The following is a 19400-nucleotide window of genomic DNA, read 5'->3' as shown; positions in this document are numbered from 1 at the left end:
ACACCGCGAAACGAACCACAACACCCCCCCGACCCCGACCCCGACACACACACCCCCGACACCGACACCTCCCGACACACCCGCACCCGAGCACAGCGACACTGCAGTAATAATACAGTGATAATACTTATAATACAGCAATAGTACAGCAATAATACAGTAATAATACAGTGATAATACAGTGATAATACTTATAATACAGTGATAATACAGTGATAATGTGCTTATTATAATACAGTAACAATACAGTAATGATACTTATTATAATAATATAATAATAAAGTAATTACAGCAATAATACAGTGATAATACTTATAATACTTATAATACAGTAATAATACAGTAATACAGTAATAACACTTATTATAATGCAATAATAATACTTATAATACTTATTATAGTATAATAATACAGTAATAATGCTTGTAATAATAAATACCATGTCCATAATAATTATAATACACCGATCATGTAGTAATAAATACAATATGATACTTATGTTGTAATAAGTTTTTTTTTAATTAATAATCGCTGTTAATATGTATCAACAGCCGTTGAATGTAACAGTGGTTGTACGGATAATACTACGACAACAGTAAATATGATATAATAATACTCGTAGGCGATGAGTATTATTGCGCACAGCAACGTCCCCGCAAACCGGTGTGAAGCGAGTGACCGACTCCATCGATAATAAGTTGCAAGAAAAATATGTGTGTGCCTGTTTATATGAGAATGAATAAAACATAAATTGGCAGAGATGCAATGAATCTTGAGTTGCGATGATATTTAAAAAAACTCTCAAGTATTGCTCTTCCAGTTTATCATCACAAACCCTTGAATCAATTGCTGCCTTGCGCCTCACTCCAGTCAAATATTACCCTCCGCTTCAATTAACAGAGCAAAACGATGCTTCTTTCTGTCAACCTGGGCTTCGTTGCTTATCGAACGTATTCAACGTGTGTAATTTTGTTACTTTTCAATTAAAACAGGGAACCAGGACCTCACAACCAATTTATTGTCAGCACGTCAAAAAAAATAGTCTCGCCTCTGTGAATACCAAATACCTCTGGTACTTTCAAACGCTCCGAGACGCGAAAAGCGCGACATAAATATAAATTGTATCGTATTGCACCGACGTTCTTCGAGTTTCTTTGAGCAACAAACACACACACAGTTATGAAGCCTTCCTTCAGCAGCGAAATAAGCAGTTTCATGAGTGAAGGCTGTGCGTTAATCAGTGCCCGTGTTTCAAATATTAACTGTTTGGTCACGTTTATAGCTAACGTCGGTTAAACCACTTTTCTTCTCATGTGGAATCGTCTGTATTTGACCTTTGGAGCCCTGGGCAAACAACACCACCCATTTGCCATGAAGATAAAAAAAANTATTTGGTGGTGATGGTGGTGGTGGTGGTGGTGAGGTGGGTGGGCAGAGTATTTAACTGAAATTAATATTAAAAAGGTGGCCGTCTTTAACAGAAATGATTGTAATAAATCCAGTTGGCTCTCAAGAAGTGTCACTCGCTTTTTGGAAATATTATCGCTTAACCACAACGACTTGCGTTTTATACGGTGCCTTTCACCGTGCGGAAATGTCTCGGAACGCTGCCCACAGACTCTTCATTTCTGTCTACGGGCATCTGCGGATTCCCACCGCCGGTTCGCGGACAGAGACTCAAAAGAATCACGAAGGCAAGGCAAATGCAGTGGCTCGAAAACACGAAAAAGTTACCCGTTTAAATACTTCCCCCTCGGAAACAATCGTACGTTTTGACTTTTTCCGCCTTATAGTTGGAAAGGTTGTCAGCAAAGCGACCCGCTGCTCTCTCTTTGTCTACCAAGTGCACAGTCACTGCACGTCCCGCGAAGCACTTCCACGACGGGATAAGGCGCTGTATCAAATGGAAAGATTATTATCGGACGAATAATAATGCCAAGGATCTGTCTGATTTCCGATCCTGATAAGGCAAAAACGTGCATGCAACACATTTCACCTTCGCTCCAGAGAACAGAATCGCTCGTTAAAACTGATTTGTATTCGTTTCCATTAAACCTCAGAGTGAGCCCGTCGATAATGAAACGAGTGGCTCGTTCACGCTCCTGAAAGCTCGGGGAAAACATTTTGTTATATCTGGGCTTTGGTTAAAGCTGAACTATTTTTACAACCGTTCCTCGGGGCAGAATGACTGTTATAAAGACATTTGAATTGTAAATGGATTACAGGGTATAACCTGAAGTGCAGTACCTTTTTGCATCTCGCGAAGGGGTTGGGACTATTAAATATATTCCACGTTCTGATCTTAATTTGTTATTCTCCTTTGCTAACAATAATCTTCAAAGCGTTAGGTCTGAGTTTCACAGCACTTCAGGTAACTCGCGGCTCCACAGTGGATTAATGATTACTTAATTACTGGGGAAGACCTTATAACTCGCAAAAGCAATATAAGTGGGTTACTGACGCACTGACCTTGAAACAAACTGAATGATTCAGTGATAATCGTTCCATGTAGTCAACATGTCACATCATACTTTATTAAGTCATTTAATCTCTATTCATTTTTTTTAAAAAAAGGAAATGTCACTGCAAGGAAATGTCACTGCCATAATTTGGTGAGGGGGAATAATAATAATCCTCGCATTTGACATCGCGCCATATCATGTCTTCGAGACGTCTCAAAGCGCTTCACAGAATATACTGTAAAGTGAATTGACCGTTTTGTGGGCAAAGTAATAACAATACTGGAGAAATCTAGACACAAGGGGGAATTTCTTCCCCCGCATTTTGAAAGCTCTGTTCAAATGTAAAATCATTTCGGACACCGGGCAAGGTTTACGCTACAGCAAGTTCTGCACGTGGCTGTTTCGCTAACGTTTCCCCAAAATGCCTTTACCTTCAGCTGAAGTATAAAGGGCTGCGGCTACTATCAGATTGTTTAAGACTCTGGGACGCAACCTGAATGTGGGGGTTGCTCTATAAATGCAAGTTGTTGTTGCTGTTGTACTTGTGTTGTCTCGATGTGAACGCTAAGTCCCAGCATCTCACAAGACAATTCGCCACACCCCTCGGACAAAGATCATCAAAAATCAGGAGAGCTCTTAAAAAAAAACTCTCCCGTACTGTCCCAAGAGAGACATCGCACATTTTCCTCCAATTTGACTGTGGTGCGTTTTGCTCGTCAGGTAACAGGAAGGGTGTAAATAATTAACCGCTCAACACAACGGCAGCACGAAAACCATCCAAAAAGTTGACTTCCACATTCCTCCTGTTCACACCGTGGAAATGAACCCAATCTTTTAAGATTTTCTTGCAATCGTCCGGCTGCGACTCAAATAGAATCGCAAAGAAATCCAACGCAGGCTGATCCAGGTCTCCACTCTTGGCCCATTTCTGGTACATTTTGGTCGACATACTCAACAACGACAACAAATAATAATATATAATAATCCTTGCGTCGATTGTCTGTGTATTTTGTGGGCGAAATGCATCAGCCAATTGCGCACAGCACAATGGTCCCACAAACAGTCGTGGATTGAGTGACCACAATTTTCTTTTGGGAGAGATTATTACCAAATCGATGCGCCAATCAACAATTAATGGAGAGGAGGCTAAGGAAACATTTCACTTACATTAAACCGTAATCAGATTGCGGTGAATATTAATAATCCTCAATAATAATCCTTGAAGGTCACATTGCCGCATATCACATTGAGCCGTCTCAAAGTGCTTGACAAGATATTTTTTATTGTGAAGTACAGTGATTTGAAGGTAAACAAAGCAGCCAATTTGCACGCAGCAATGTCCCATAAACAACCAACTGCATCTGGGGGATTGATGGCCAAGAATTGAGGGAGAAACTCCCTTCTCTTTTCGAGGGGTGCCAGGAGATCTTCAACATCCACCTGAACAGCCTTAATGAAGGACGGCACCTCTGACAATACAATGTTCTCCCCATCACTCTATTGAAGTGTGAGTCTAGACTGTGAGCTCAAAGTCCTGACTTGGGGCTCGAACCCACAACCTTCCGATTCAAAGGTCGAGAGTGCAATCGAATGAGCCATCTTTAAGGCTCTCTGCCAAAAATGACATTTATTTTTCTTTTGTCTGGTTCCCGCAAAGGCTCTCCACATTGCCGTTGAATACTTTCGCAGTCTTTCTGTACTAAGCGAAGCAACAAAACAATTCATCCGGAAAACGGTCAAATCATCAAAGCTCGAATCCTGCAAAAGGCATTTTTCTGCGTGTTTATATTTGTGGGGTTTTTTTTCCCCAATAAATTCTGCAAACAAGTCACGATTTTTACGGGTGGAAATGCGTCGACGCCCTGCCGGAAATCCCTGGTTTGAACTTACTTTTAAGGAATTCTATTGGAAAATAAAGAACTGCACTCGGTTACAAACAATGAAAATATCACATTTATTACTGAAATCAAGACACGGTTTATTTACTCAACACAACGATATTTGCATTTACGTACAATAAATGAGTTGCCATCAAAACTGCTGGAGAAGCATTGCTCTGTGGCGTCCGGTGCTATTAAGTGGTTCAATTGCTTATCAATCGTGACGACGTTCCAAGCGAGATATGGGCAGCCAGAGGTTCTCGATGATCCCACTTACCTGCAGATTGGAGGTAAAGACACACGCCTAGCGTTCGGTTGCAAATGCAACCTTTAAGTACGGAGCAAAACAAAACGTCTTGGTTTGAGAACGTTTTCCCCGCTTGAAAACAAATCCTGAATGTGAATGTACAGCACCTCACCATCTGACTCCAAAATGTGTTATCGTGGAGAATCATCACAGAAATGTACAGTAGATCAAGGTGTGTATTCAATCCCACTTCCTGCCCTGCCCCGATTTCCTTCAATCCCGTTGCTTTTCCTGTACCTGTCTACTTCCCTCTTGAAACCCACAATGGTCTCTCCATCTACCACCTTACTTGGCGGGCAACCCATCTCCCAACATCTCTCTGTGTGAAATGAAATTCTTCTAAGCTCATGTGTTATCTTTTGTGCTTCCATCAAAGCTGCCTTTAGGAATCTTAGCTCCTTGGTCTCAGATGTTAGGTCCGTTAACAGACACAGTCAATGTTTCTGCACAGCCTGCTGTACATCATGCACATTGCCTGATAGAAACCATTACCCAACCATGGAGATCCGCGGAACATAATCGCCAAATTAAAATAGGATGTTGCGTTGCAACAATTTTCACTTGTGATTGATGCCCTATGCCATCTGGTGGGCTGGTCAGTGAAGCCATTGACCTGTGTAGCACTGAGCCACACAGACCAGAAGGATGCCAGTGCAGATGCGGTGCAGAGGAGAGCAACGAGTATAAGAGGAACAAGGCACGAGCAACAATCAGACAAGCGAGAGGGTTGGTTCGTCAGTCTTGAAAGGAAGAGCCTCAGAGGTGCATGACATTTTAAATGAGATGGCAAAAGTGAATGCAAAACAACACTTTAGGATGCATCAAACCAGTAGAACAAGAGGACAGGGGTTGAGAGTTGCAAAGAACAATTTCATGACAGACGCCAAGAAGTGCTTATTTAAACAGTGGGAAGTTAACGACTGGAAGGAAGGGTGGTTGAGGCCAGGACACCGGGACTCGTTTTTAAACAAAAATAGCTTGATGCTGTGATGGGAGGACGATAGGGTCAGTATTCTGGAAGGTTGAGATCGAGAGAAATGAAAGGCTTTCTTCAATCCAACCCAATTCCAAAATGGTAAGAGTAAATCGAGACCCAGGTGGAGGTTTCCATTAAAAACTCTGAAACAACTCCAAAATTTGGAAGAATTTACGTCATTTTACAAACCTTCACATTTCAGAAGTGGGTCCTATTATACACCTTGACAATGTCTCGTAGAAAGTTAGAAAAAAATTTGTTACTGTATTCAGTAGAAAATATAAAATAGCAGTAGTTTATGGAATTAGTAAGACAAGGAGGGAGAAGGGGGAAAAAACTGTTCCAAGACAGATTTATTTCAAAGGGTTCTGTCAAATTACTATTTACACAATTAAGCAAACAATATTTAAATGTAAATACTGCTGCCTACATTTTTTTTTAACAGCGGCCAGTCATAACAGACGAATGAAAAATATAAAACAGATTTGAGGTTTTAGAAAACATAATTGCAAAACCATTACTTTTTTTCTTCCCGAAAGCAGATCAAACTTCTAAAAGACAAATGACAACCGTAAAGATTCAATCTGCTAGACAAATGTGGGCTCATTTGGCCACCCTATGTCTAATACAGTAACAGTGCCCCTTGTAAAGTCATGTTGCTCAAGACACTTATTTACAAATATGCACTGTAAAACTTTATGTACATTAATTTAACAGCAATATAAATGCACCTCCACATGCAACATTATAGTTTTGACTTTTTTTTCTTAACGTTTTATATTTTTTTTGCTCATCTGTAGCTTTGTTTCTTTCACTTTCCCCCTCCCTCACTCTACGCCAAAGTTGTTGTCAGTATCACATCTGTGCGCTCAAGTCCTCAGGCTTATAACCTTGGAAAACATCCTATTTGGATAACATTGCCTTACGCCTTACTACTCGAGTGCACTAGGTTCTGTTTTACTTCCCGCAGCTACAAATGAAACCGACTGAAAATAACAGAAAAATCATTTCACATAGTGGACCGTTTAAACAAATACATATTTTACTTTTCATTTGTTATGACTGTACCTGGATGCTTTTTTTTTAGAGCAACCTTTGTGATTTAAGGTAGAACTATTGCACCAATGTTATCTGGTTAAATCTCCTATCTTAGTACAAGCAACAGTGACTTTTCAGGTACGTGAAATTGTATTACAATGTAAAAAGCTACGACACATTCCAAGATACATTAACTGATTGTGCTAAATAATAACTCTCAAAATACTGAACATTTCAGGTGTATAAATATAACCGTCTGTACATTATATGCAAACTGCTAGGTTGCACGCTTTGGTAACATCGATTCGCTGATGTTTTTTGTTTCCTCAGGTGTTGACTTAGTGCATTTGTAAAGGCCCAAACGAGATCTCAGGCAAAGAACAGGTTGGTCAATTTAATCTGGTAGCTGACTGGCATTGGTAATTACAGGCGTGTCCACATAAATTTGAAATGACATAGCGTACAGTAATAAAGATTTATAGGAAAAGATAACATTGGTGGTTAAGTAAATGCACACTAGCGGAATTTTTGTAGATTTACTCATTATAAGTCTTTAGATTGTTGACTGATTATATTTGACATCGGGTAAGCTTGACATCGGTCGGTAGTGTATGCTTTCACCATAATGACGATCGGGCTGAGAGAGAGAGCACTATCGTGCTGAAGGCTGACAGTGTGCATACATTTGATGTTGAGACACCGGATCTTCCCCCACTTGGGTCTGTGAACAGACGACAACAAAGGCAAAGAGTCATGTCGCAAGTGACGTACAGCGATGGCTAATGAGCGATAAAATTGCCTGTTGCAAAAAAAAAAACTTTTATTATTCTTCTGTGCCGAAAAGCAGCATCTGCCTGCTTTATGTCCAACCCCCACACCCCCCCCCACACCATTTCTTTTGCCCTCCCCACCCGCTTCAGCCCCCACCCCCAGCTCGGGTGCCCAGCCAGCCAGCGTCAAGCACTTTGAGACGCACTCCGGATGTGAAAGATGCTGTATAACCATTGCATTGTACTTTACGCAGCAACTTCAATTCAAGTCATCAATTCAGAAGAAAAAAACCATGACATGAAGGTAGATACATTTGGAAAAGACACTGGACCGACGATGAAAAGTCTCTATATCTAACCTCGGTGCAACAGATTAGCGAGACTTTTCTTTCTGACTGTATACGTTAGTCAAATTCACCATAATGTGAATGGCTACATTTTACCGTGTGACTCAGTTTTTAACTAAAAATCTTCTCTGCAATTCCAAACGGCTTAAAGACCTGCGAAAAGGTGGATTAAGCGGAGTCGTACAACTGAGAATGAGTTGAGCCTTATTTCACAAAGTTAAAACAAGGGTGTAAACGGTTCGGTTTCGACTGGGGAAAGTAATTGGGAGGATCACGGAAATTGATGAAGTATGGTCCCAGCATTTCACAGCCATAACTTGTAACCTTAGATCAGATAATAACCTTGGTTTGCTGTGAAGTGTAGTGACAATGTATTTTGTAGGCGAATGCAATTTACACACAGCAATGTCCAGTTTTATCTCGGTGATTGTTGGTTGAGACACCAGGAGAAATTCCCTCCTCTTTTTGAGTAGCTCCCCCACCTCTGCATTGGAACGTCAACCTTGACTGTGCGAGTTCAAAGCCCCCACAACCTTCAGACTCAGAAGCGAGAGTGACACCAACTGAGAAAGGCTGACACCTATGCAAATAACACTCAAATTTACTGTCAAATCGACTTGATAGAGTAAACTCGTTCGTAGCTTTGGCGACGCTGACAGGACAGCATTGAAGACTACATTTTCCTCCGGTTAAGAAATGCAGATGTCTAGGAACTCAAAGCTTCGAAGAGACCATGTCATGATAGTGCAGTGACTGTGTGAAGTGAGCAGGGATTTTTCTCTCTCAGCTCCGGTTAACTCTGCGAGCCAAAGCCTTAAAGTGTTGGATGATCTGAGTTGGCAATAAAGCATAGGATTCGGGTTCACGGCATATTTGCTACTCACCGCCTTTTAAAAATGATTTGGATTTACATGTTACGATATGGGTTTTTGCCACAAATAATATGCTGAATGATACAGATGGCCTCGGCAAAGTTCCTGCCCAGCCCAGTCCTGGCCCCGTAGTATTTATCCTAAATGAAATGTTTGTAATATGATATAGCTCCTTAAACGTGTTTACTGGATAACAGGTAATGGCATTTGGCATATTTGTGAGGGATTTAAAACTGGAACTGAACTGAGTAGTGTTTTAAAATACAAGGTGGTTTCACGATTTCGCTGTTTAACTGCAATTATCTTTCAGTCGCTTTGTTTAGTATACTTTTTCGTGTTGGCTTACGCCAGAGCCTGAGGCTGCCTTTGGAAAATAAATTGTGTAAAAATGGCCATTTCTTTTTGAACAAATGCATTCGTCAATTCTACTTTCAAATGAACTGAGGAAATTCATTCGTGCAAAACTTAAGAGGTTAACATTGGCCTTTTACGTGCACTCACTTTCTCTATTTATTCTTTTTTTTAATCCAAAAAAGTGCGTCCAATTATTTGCTAATTTTCTCCCCATTGGCAAATCTTTCTCTTTCTCTCTTTCTCTTTCTCTCTCTTTCTCTCTCGAACCTCCAGTCAACTACACCGCTAACCTCTTAAACTTCCTGCCTCAATCCCTCCGCCTCGCCCCCTTTTTATCTATTTTTAAATCCCATCTGAAGACCTACCTCTTTGGCTGTGCTTAAGGTCTCCTCCCCCATTGCTTGTCGTTGACTGCTGGCGCACACACACACACAAACACACACACGCACACACGTGCCCATTTCTACCGTCCCGCTGTAACAGGCATTCACTTTACAACGTAAATGTTTTTTTCCCCAACAGCGCCCCGCCTGTCAATGTCATTTCAATTCCACTTGTGTCTGACACACAAGCTGCGAGGGCCTTGGGTACGATCTTCCAGTCAGAAGTTCTGGAAGTTGCAACCCGAGAGAGAGAGAGAGAGAGAGAGACAGAGAGAGAGAAAGAGTGAGAAAGAAAACAGCTTCCAAACTAAGCCTGAACTGGAGATTTTCCCTCACCACTCGGTTGGCCAAAGTGGCCTCTGGTTTAGTTACGGCAGAGATGCCAATGTGGTTACTGTGTTGTACGGTAATAGAACAGTTAATTGTTCCAAACGATCACCGGTCGGTTCGTCCCGGGTGTATCCCTGGAATGCACCACAGTGAGCTCAGCCAGAGTGGAAGCGATTCTCCAATTCACTTGCCAACGCGGCCAGCTCCAGTGACGCTACTTGTTCAGCGTGAACACTGAGGGCTAATTTTCCACGGTTTATCCCACAAGGCAGCGGAATGTGGCTGACAGATCAATGGGAAAGCGCTCACAAAAGCCACTTGCTCTTTGGGTTGGCCCAAGTTCCCTTAATTACAACGTTTCTTTCCTGCCCCGAAAAGGGTTTAAATGGAGTAAAGCTGCAGGAGATCTGCCCACCACGTTTACACTGAAATCTGGCCACGAATCCTCTTTGGGTGAACAAACACTAATATCAGGAAAGTTTAAAAAAAAAACAGGTTTGATCCTTTTCCGACCAAACTGTCGTAAAGCTTCAAGTATTTACACTGGATCGTGGCTCCGGCTGCACAGTTTTACACCAGGTTCAACCCGATCCCCTGCATTTTGACCCAATAAGCCATTTTCTGGTTCGAAAAGAACATTTCGCCGCAGTTGTTTTTCCAGATGCCTTCCCCCCCCCACCCGAAAATATTTTTTAAAAAATAATAATAATAATTGAGTCACTTCAATCCACGGCTGTTTGCGGGGACGCTGCTGTGTGCAATTGGCTGCCGCGTTTTGCCCACAAAATATACGGTCAATTCACTTTACTGTATATTCCGTGAAGCGCTTTGAGGCGTCTCGAAGACGTGATAAGGCGCTATGTCAAATGCAAGGATTATTATCATTATTATTATTGTCATAAATTGTCAACAATGCATTGGGTGAAAGCAAAAGACCGATTTGCGTAGCTCAGCTTTGAACTTTATCAACTTGTACGGCTAAGGAAGGGGAGCCTTGAAGAGACGTAAGATAACATAACAGTTTCCTGCTGATGAAAGCTTCTGAGACTAAAAGTGGAGCGAGGTCAGTTTCGACATGGGATAATAATGAGATGTGACATCTTCCTTCCTTGAAGTTCTGTTAAAACTAATAACTTTTTTCACCACGATCTACAATAAGGGTAAGCGGTCGAGTTAAAGGAATTCTCTCGGGTCTATTTCATAGCGTTTTACATCAAACCTCCCCCCCCCCCCCCCCCACACACACATAGTATGAGGCACAGTCACAGATTTCCTTCTGTTCGAGACAAAGGGAAATTTTGATGCGCTCTGGAGACTCTCATACGCTGGATTTGGACACACTGCGTATGTCAGACACCCGGCCGACGACCAAGGTTACAGCCAGAGGGAGCATTAATTAATGCAGGGGTTTATTTTTTAATTAAAAATACTCTCCCATGCAGGTAAACTCTGGAACTCTCTCCCTCAATCCCTCCGCCTTGCCCCCTCCCTCCCTCACCTTCATATCCCGCCTGAAGACCTTCCCTTTTGATCGTGCTTACGGTCACCTCATCCCCTCCCCTCTCCCCCCTGGCTCGGGGTCAGACCCCGCCACTGTCAAGCGCTCCGGGGCGCTACCCCGCGTGAAGGGGGCTGTATAAATGGGAGTTGTTGTTGCCATCGACGGCTTCATACAGTGCCCTTCACGTAGCCCGCTGTCTCGGAGTCACTGTTCAAGTGACTTCCCGGGTCGTTTTATTGCGATTTGTTGTTCGAAGGCAGCGATCGATTTTTTATAAAAAAATGGGAAAAATGGGAAAAATCATGGGATTGGGTGAAACACGTGCGTCCAGGGGCCTTTCTGCGAGCGCCTTATTGGAAAACAGGATGGCCAAACACGGTCGGTCAGCCTGGATCGGGATTGTATCGGTGCGTAACCGAAGCCAGCCAGAAGTATTACTAACTGGGGAACTGAGTGACCCCCCACCCCCCACCCCGTTAAGATTAAGGTAGTTCGGACTTAAGGAATGAATGGCACAGGATGTGATCTGCCCTGTGGGAATCCATCCATTTCTCCATCTGACAGCACAGCCAGAGCAACATGAGGTTTTAAGCTGAGGTCGACATCCTCTCGGGACGAAACACGAACAACCTATTTCAAGGGCACGGGAGTAACTTTGTCGTTCTGGTGTGGCAGGCTGCCGCGGTTCTTTGTCAGACCCTTAAACCCTTTCACCTCCAGCCGTGGGTTCAAAGCTTAACGCGGGAAGCCCTTCAGGGCTCCAGGCAAGCTTCTAGTAACCTGGCGGAGGAGCGGCCCCAGAGCGAAAACGAGCACAGGAGCCCCGAATGCCTTTTAAGAGCTTATCAGGCGTGTGGCAAGTAAGGAAACTTGCCCAAGGTTTCGCCCTGCCGGGAATCGAACCCAGGTCCTTTCTCGCTTGAGCTGACATTATAAAGAGCCCGTCTTTGTCCAAACAGATACTGCATTCTTCAATCCAGCCGGCTACCACAAACTGACAGCGGATAGATTCCTATCAGAGCGCAAACAGTTACTCCGATTGGAATTCTGTCAGCTATTTTTTTGTGTGTGGGGGGTTGGGGGGGTGGGGGGGGGGGGCAGGGTTGGGTGGGGGAACAAGCTCTCGTTTGAATGCGAGCTGTGAAGAGACACTTTGTGCCCGAGGGAGGGGAAGCTTCGAATGTTTAGAGATCTCAGAGGTGCTCTTTGTTATTCCTTCTGCTCTCTGCAACCCGACAGAATGCTAATAAAGCAGCTCGAGCCACCGCAGCTGAGTAGCCTTCTTTTGTGCCACCAGCTCAAACCACCTGATGATTTTCAGGATTAATGATTCCTCAGGAAAATGAATCAAATAGTCCCGGGGCTGCTTATTCCTTAATAATAATAATAATAATAATAATCCTTGCATTTCATATAGCGCTTTTCACGTCGGGAGGACGTCCTAAAGCGCTCCACAGAACACACTGTAAAGTGAATTGACTGTATGTGGGAGAACGTGGCAGCCAATTGCGCACAGCAATGTCCCACAAACAGTCGTAGATTGAAAATGACCAATTTATTATTGTTTTTGGTTTTGGAGGATTATTATTAGGCTCTGTGTGGAGTAAGGAAACTTGCCCAAGGTTTCGCCCTCTGCCTGGAATTGAACTCAGGTCTCTCACTTGCAAAGCGAGTGCTCTAACCACTGAGCTGCAGGACTCCATGGATGCAACGTACAAGCAGTCCTGTAGCTCAATGGTTAGAGCACTCGCCTCGCAAACGAGAGGACCTGGGTTCGATTCCCGGCAGGGCGAAATGTTGGGCGAGTTTCCTTACTCCACAGGCCTGATAATAATCCCTCAAGAAAACAAAACAACAATAAATTGGTCACTTCAATCCACGACTGTTTGTGGGGACGCTGCTGTGCGCAATTGGCTGCCGCGTTTCGTCCATAAATATACAGGGAATTCACTTTACAGCATATTCTGTGAAGCGCTTTGAGACGTCTAGAAGACATGAAAAGCGCTATATCAAATGCAAGGATTATTGTAAGCCACTGAATTCATTTGTGGTCTCGAATAAGCAATTGGGATTCCTTATTTGAGACCACAAATGACAGTCCCCCATTCCACCCACTTTAATAATAAATTCCTTCTGACCGACACAATCACATCAGTTTGGAAACTCTTAAGCACGATGATGGGTTTCCAGTGCCATGGGTTCACGTCAGATACCCGACCGACCAAAACAAAGCAATCTTTTCCTTTCCACAGTCCGGGCTACTTTTGAGGAAATCGACCTGAAAAGTTAACGCACTTTCCTCTCTCTATAGATGCTGCCTGACCGGCTGAGTGTTCCCAGCGACTTCTGTTTTTATAACATAATTTTGAGGGCCGTTAACCAAATGTGCTGTTTGTTGCTTTGTGAGTGATTGCTTTCCCGAGTCTACGTTCGCAAGTTGTGACACTGCACAGCAAAACCGGAAGCAATTATTCAGCAACTGGTCGCAGTTTGGTTCATTGGTGTCAGTCCAAGATTTTCATCAATGACTGGGAATTCCTTGGAGTAAGGAGCAAATATTCCGAGGCGTTACCGCTGGGATCGCGAGCGATCAGCCAGCAGGAAGTAAACACATGAGGAAAGGAGCTGAAATGCAGCACGGAAACATCAAATGAACTGGAACATTGCAAATGCCAACGCGTATCAGAACTGAGTAAAGCACGACACGGATAAATGAGGATGCAGATATTCAGTGGAATTTCATTCCAATGTGATGAAGGTTATCAGCTTTCAGCACGCCACACGCACGCATGCAACATAGGCATATGCACGCACGCAACATAGGCATACACACACATGCATGCAACATAGGCATACACACACACACACACGTACACATAAATGAAACCTTTCTGATCCCAGTTTAATTTTTTCACATGCATTTTTCGCTCGGAACAAGATCGCAATCTCTCCTTTCAGCTGCTGTGCACTCGGAGCTGTTCTCTGGGGGAGAAGGGGAGGGAAAGGGGGAATGCGAGATGGAGTGTGAATAGAAACGTTACACACACAAAGGTCAGCTGGGGAAAGACAGAACTATGATACAACACAACAGAGCACACTGTATTCTGCTGCGATTTCTCTGCTGTCCCCACATGTACAGGCATCGGCTTCTGAGTCCGCATGACTTCATTCTCTTAACAAGCATTCGATTAAACCGGCGACAGCTGATCTTTTCAGTTTCTTTGAGAAGAATACGAGCGAACGAGCAAGTCAGTGGCTAAGCCACGAACAAGCTCAGTTTGCAGAACGGAGGCCGACCTGGTTAACACGGTCAGAGAATATCCACGAAGAGCTATGAGCTGCTGTTGCAATTTTATGCTTCGGTTTGTAGCCATCTGGCGCTGAATTTGCCCCCCCAAATCAAAGGTTCGGCCTCACAGTTTTCATTGCTCGGAAAAAGACAACTTGCCGAATCTATCAGGGTAAAAATTGCCTCGTCTTTTGTCCCCTCCATCGCACTCGAAACCCATTTGGAGAATGGAAGAAAAATGCTTCATCCCTCAAGCATGAAACAGCTTCGAACGAGGGACGGAAATGTCCGAGGTACAAGCTGATCTCAGCTCAGGAGCACTGCGGTTATCCTCAGTGTTACTGGGCTAGGGAGTGCCACATTACAGCAACAACTACTTGCAGTTGTATCGCGCCATTCCCACGGGCTGATGTCTCAGAGCACCTCACAGTGGCGAGGTTCAGATGCAAACCAGGTGAAGGGGGCGGGAGGTGACCTTGGGTGTCACGTGAAGTGCTTTGAGACGTCCTCCCGACCTGAAAGGTGCAATATCAAAAGCAAGATAATACGATTTGAAGAGCTGATATTCTATGAAGCAAGTGATTTACTATCCGACTATACGAATGTATCAGGCAGCGTCAACAGGACGCCAGAGAACCAGTACGGAACGAATTGCTCTTTTAAGTTGAATAAAATTGAAAGCGAGTTTCTTCCCAATGCTTTAAAAATGAAGGATCGTAATACTCTCAGTATTTCTGTAGTTCGCTAAGGAAGCAGCTTAAATAACACAGGCACAGACCTCAGCTTGCCAGCTTTTCGATTGTGTTTAGTGGTTCTGCCTTGAGGGAAAACAACTCATGGGAAATGTTACGCGTTTGTACAATTTCTAGAGAGGAAACGTTATTCCCTGGAATTATCCTGTACGCGGTAGAGAGAAAAATGTCCCTTTTGGTTTACGTTTTGCAAAAGCTACAAGTCATTGCGTGTGAAAATCAACAATATTGCCTTGAGCCAAGACATCTCAGGGGTTTATATTAAAGGTTACAGAGGTTTAATTTATATTAAAGGTCAATAATAATAATAATTAATTATAATAATTATTATTATCAATAATCAAGTATCAATTATTAGTATTATCACAGAATTTTAAATGGGATAGAAAAGATAAATCCAGAATGAGACTTTAGGATGCAGCAGGCCAGTAATTATAAGAATCCTTGCATTTGACATAGCGTCTTATCACGCCTCAAAGCCTCTCCACAGAATATACTGTAAAGTGAATTGACTGTGTATTTTGTGGGCAAAACGCAGCAGCCAATTGCGCACAGCAGCGTCCCCACAAACAGTGGTGGATCGACTGACCAAACTGACTGGGAGAAGAAGGCAGTTATAGGTTATAGGGTTATAGGTTTAGAGATTGCAAAGGGCAAAATGTCTCAGATGCTGAAAATGAGGGGGTTTGCAAAGGTTTTGTTCAGAGAAAAACCTTTCAGGTTCACAAGGTTCAGGATAGACACAAGGGGCTCAACACGGGCAAAGTCAACTCATTTAAAGAGCAGCTTGACGTGCGATGTGAGGACAACACCACCAAAATTACATTTGTATCACCTCTTTCACGTCGGGAAGACTTCCCAACGTGCTGGACGTGTGGGGGTTCTGGAAGGAAGGATTCAGATTGGCCGAGGGGACTTCTTTATCCCAATTAATCTTTATGATCGTCTCTTCTATGTTTAATAAGTTTTACCATTTTGCGTGTGGGAAAGCAGTAAAGTTTATCACGGTTTATCACATGAAGCAAACGGGTTAGCAAAGGTTTCACTACGAGAACATTTTTCCAGGGTCACTGGTCGCACTCTTCAGTTTTAAGCAGTCATCTTCACATGTGGTAACAGCGCCTTTCACGTCGGGAGGATACCTCAAAGCGCTTCCCAGGATTTACTGCAAAGTCTAGTGACTGTTGATTCTGTACACAAATGCCTACGAAGCCACGTAATTAAAAAAAAACTGCTTATTCGAATGAAAGCAAAGAACTATTGGTAAATTAATTCAACTTCAGGACCCTAACGACTGCTTTGTTCCTGAAAACACTTGCTCTTATTAAGACCTATCTTTTTTGACCGGACGTTCGGTTGGATCTGAGGATCTGAGGACCACCCTTCACAGATCCTCCCCTCCCTCCCCCCTCCCACCGCATTTCCGTTCTACATCACTCTCTCTTTAAATTGGCATCGAAAACCTCCGCCTATACACCATTTTCCTTGACTGCACAGGAGTAACCTGATCACGTAGGCATCGCGTTTGGAAAAGCTTGCAGGTTTTATTTTTTTCCTGGAGATTGTCAGTGCGTAAGGGACTCGAAAAGAATGATGATCTTTAAGATTTAATTTGCCTCGCAGATGAAAGGCTCAGCTGAAGTTCCCCACCCCCCCCGCCTTGTCAGAAACAGCTGCAGTGAACAGAGGCTGCTCTCCAGAGTAAGAACGTGTTGAATTATAAATGACAGTGCTTCGCAGTTCATTGTGAGGGTTTGTCCAAAGAGAATACTGGGCTGCTGAACATCACAATGCTTGTTTGCTTTTGGAGCAAGTTCCTTCGAGATGTTTTATTTCAAAGCGCACCATCCATCAATAATATATAACAACAAAGTTATTGCGTTTGATAAAGCGCCTTTCATGTCGGGAGGACGTCTCAAAGCGCTTCACGGGATTCGCTGTAAAGTGCAGTGACTGTGTGGTTTCGGGGCTGGAATTGTGAATCCCTTTGACAAAATAATAATAATAATAATAATAATCCTTGCATTTGATACAGCGCTTTTCACGTCTTCTAATTGACTGTATATTAGTGGGCGAAACACAATTTACAAAAGACTGCAAAATGCAACTGACTGACATTATACCGAACATTCTCTGCGTGGTGGAGTTTGGTATGATCTGCGTGGCAATTCTCCGGTTAATGGAAGAAACCCCCACCCCGGCTCCCTCCACCCCCACCCCCACCACCTTCCCCACCACCCCACTCACGACAGCTTCTCCCTGCAGAAACACCATTCGAAACGACCGCAATTTAGAAGCCAAGCTGAGGATTACTCCCAACGCTGCAGCCGAGCTCAGGATGGAATAGAGCTGGTCGGTCAACTAATGGTTTGACTTTGCAGCTTGACTCACAAAGTGATGCAAACGCTCACCTGTCATTGTAACACCTTCCCATTGTACATCTAACCTGATTACTCAAGCCCCGAACTTGCCAACCACTTCACTTGGATTCCTCCTCATTTTGGTGCCAACGTGAAAATTGCTCTTGGAAATCGACGCCAGACAGTGAGGCTCCTCCGCAAAAGATTACGTTATGTGGACCGTTAAACAACGCCGGAAATAATCGAAGTATTCCAATCTAATAATAATAATTTGGTCACTCAATCCACGACCGTTTGTGGGACGACACTGTGCGCAATTGGCTGCCGCGTTTCGGCCACAAAACACACGCTCACTAGACTTTACAGTAGATTCCGTGAAGCGCTTTGAGACGTCTCCGCGACGTGATAAAGCGCTGTAACAAATGCAAGGATTATTATTCTTATTATTCTTGTTATTCTTGCAGGGCTGTAGAAAGAAATGAGTTATTAAGTCTGAAACCTGAGAACGAGGCCACACCGCCAACTGAAAGAAAAGAACATCATGTAAGTGTGGTCCAGAAGGAGACACAGAAGGGAGATTTTGTTTACAATGGTGTAGAAATTACGGTGTAAAGTAATTGCCACAAGGTTTTGTGGAGCTGTTTGAGGTCGGAACTATTGCTGATGGCATTTGGCAGGAGAAATACCGCAGCTTTTATCTTAGAAATGAAAATGTTCCATCTAAACGAGAGCTGGAATAGCTTTCAGATCGTTCTGGGATCTGGTGATAGGGTCGAGGTTTTAGCAGAGGTTTTCCAGATGTGTGGTTTTTTTTCAGACAGGAGTCAGCGCCAGGTTATTAACGCAAAGGCAAGGCAATGAAGCAGAGAGGGCAAATTCCTATTTTCTGGAAGGAATATCAATTCCGTGAATTCCAGACGCTTTCAATAAGCAAAGTAGCACAACAGGCAACAACGGGTGATCAGAAAATACCACTGAGATCTTTTTGTCTGATATCAAAATTCAAATAAATATATTGTATACATCATATATATATAATAAAATAAATGATCCTACACTCACCTCTCACACCACTCAATTGAATTCTCCCCCAAATAGCTTTCTGGTTCTCCCTTGAATTCCACAATACAAAATCCTCCCAAATAACTCGCATTCACTGTTCCGCCAACACCAATTCTGTTCACAGATCGGTTCGGATGACGAAACTCCCTTCGGCCCATTTGACCTCAACCTTCCAGAACGCCCACCCTCTAACTGTTCTGCCATCACCAGTGCCCAGCTGTTTTGCTTTTAAATGAGTCCCAGTGTCCTGGCCTCCAACCACCCTTACGGGCACCTTGTAAGCTTAAGCTTGGTGATGGGGTTTCTGCGTGTGTCAGACCTGGCTGACCCAAAAAAAAAAGAACCCAATAAAGTCAGAGAAACATACATGACATTCTTGGAATTCTGATTTGAGCACTGCTGATACCGTCTCCTCCGTCGCTAAATGTCTTCACCTCGATGATATAGTCCTCATCATCAGGGAGAGTGAGCTCCACAGACGTGTTGTTGGTTTCTATCACTTGTGTGCTGCTCTGTCTGTTCTTTCTGTATAAAACCTGCGAGGGAAGGAAAGAAGGAAGAGAATACAAGAGTCATTTGCCAGTCTCCATATCCGCCAGTGAGTACACGTGGCTGACACCGCCTGATCTTTTGCCTTTTATTCTTCAAGGTTTTACGTCGTAACAGCATCAGGTGTTTCAGATGTTTCGCCCGAAGTTTCTGGTCGTCCCAGAGAGG

General features: G+C 43.4%; 1 protein-coding gene across 1 annotated transcript in view; it reads right to left on the bottom strand.

Moving 5' to 3' along the window:
* Positions 1 to 5648: 5648 nt before the first annotated feature.
* The window catches only part of cntn4 (contactin 4), a 267986-nt gene continuing 254234 nt past the window's right edge, over positions 5649 to 19400 (bottom strand). Inside the window, exons 22-23 of the mRNA XM_042339601.1 lie at positions 19051 to 19219; positions 5649 to 7384 (exon numbers count right to left, since the gene is read on the bottom strand). Coding sequence (XP_042195535.1) covers positions 7281 to 7384; positions 19051 to 19219 — 273 coding nt within the window. The 3' untranslated portion in view covers positions 5649 to 7280. The remainder of the gene's footprint in view (positions 7385 to 19050; positions 19220 to 19400) is intronic.

Source organism: Callorhinchus milii, unplaced genomic scaffold, assembly GCF_018977255.1.
Source record: "Callorhinchus milii isolate IMCB2004 unplaced genomic scaffold, IMCB_Cmil_1.0 Scaffold12, whole genome shotgun sequence".
Classification (NCBI taxonomy): Eukaryota; Metazoa; Chordata; class Chondrichthyes; order Chimaeriformes; family Callorhinchidae; genus Callorhinchus; species Callorhinchus milii.
Note: the sequence above shows the minus strand (reverse complement) of the source record. Positions and strands in the feature narration are given on the sequence as shown.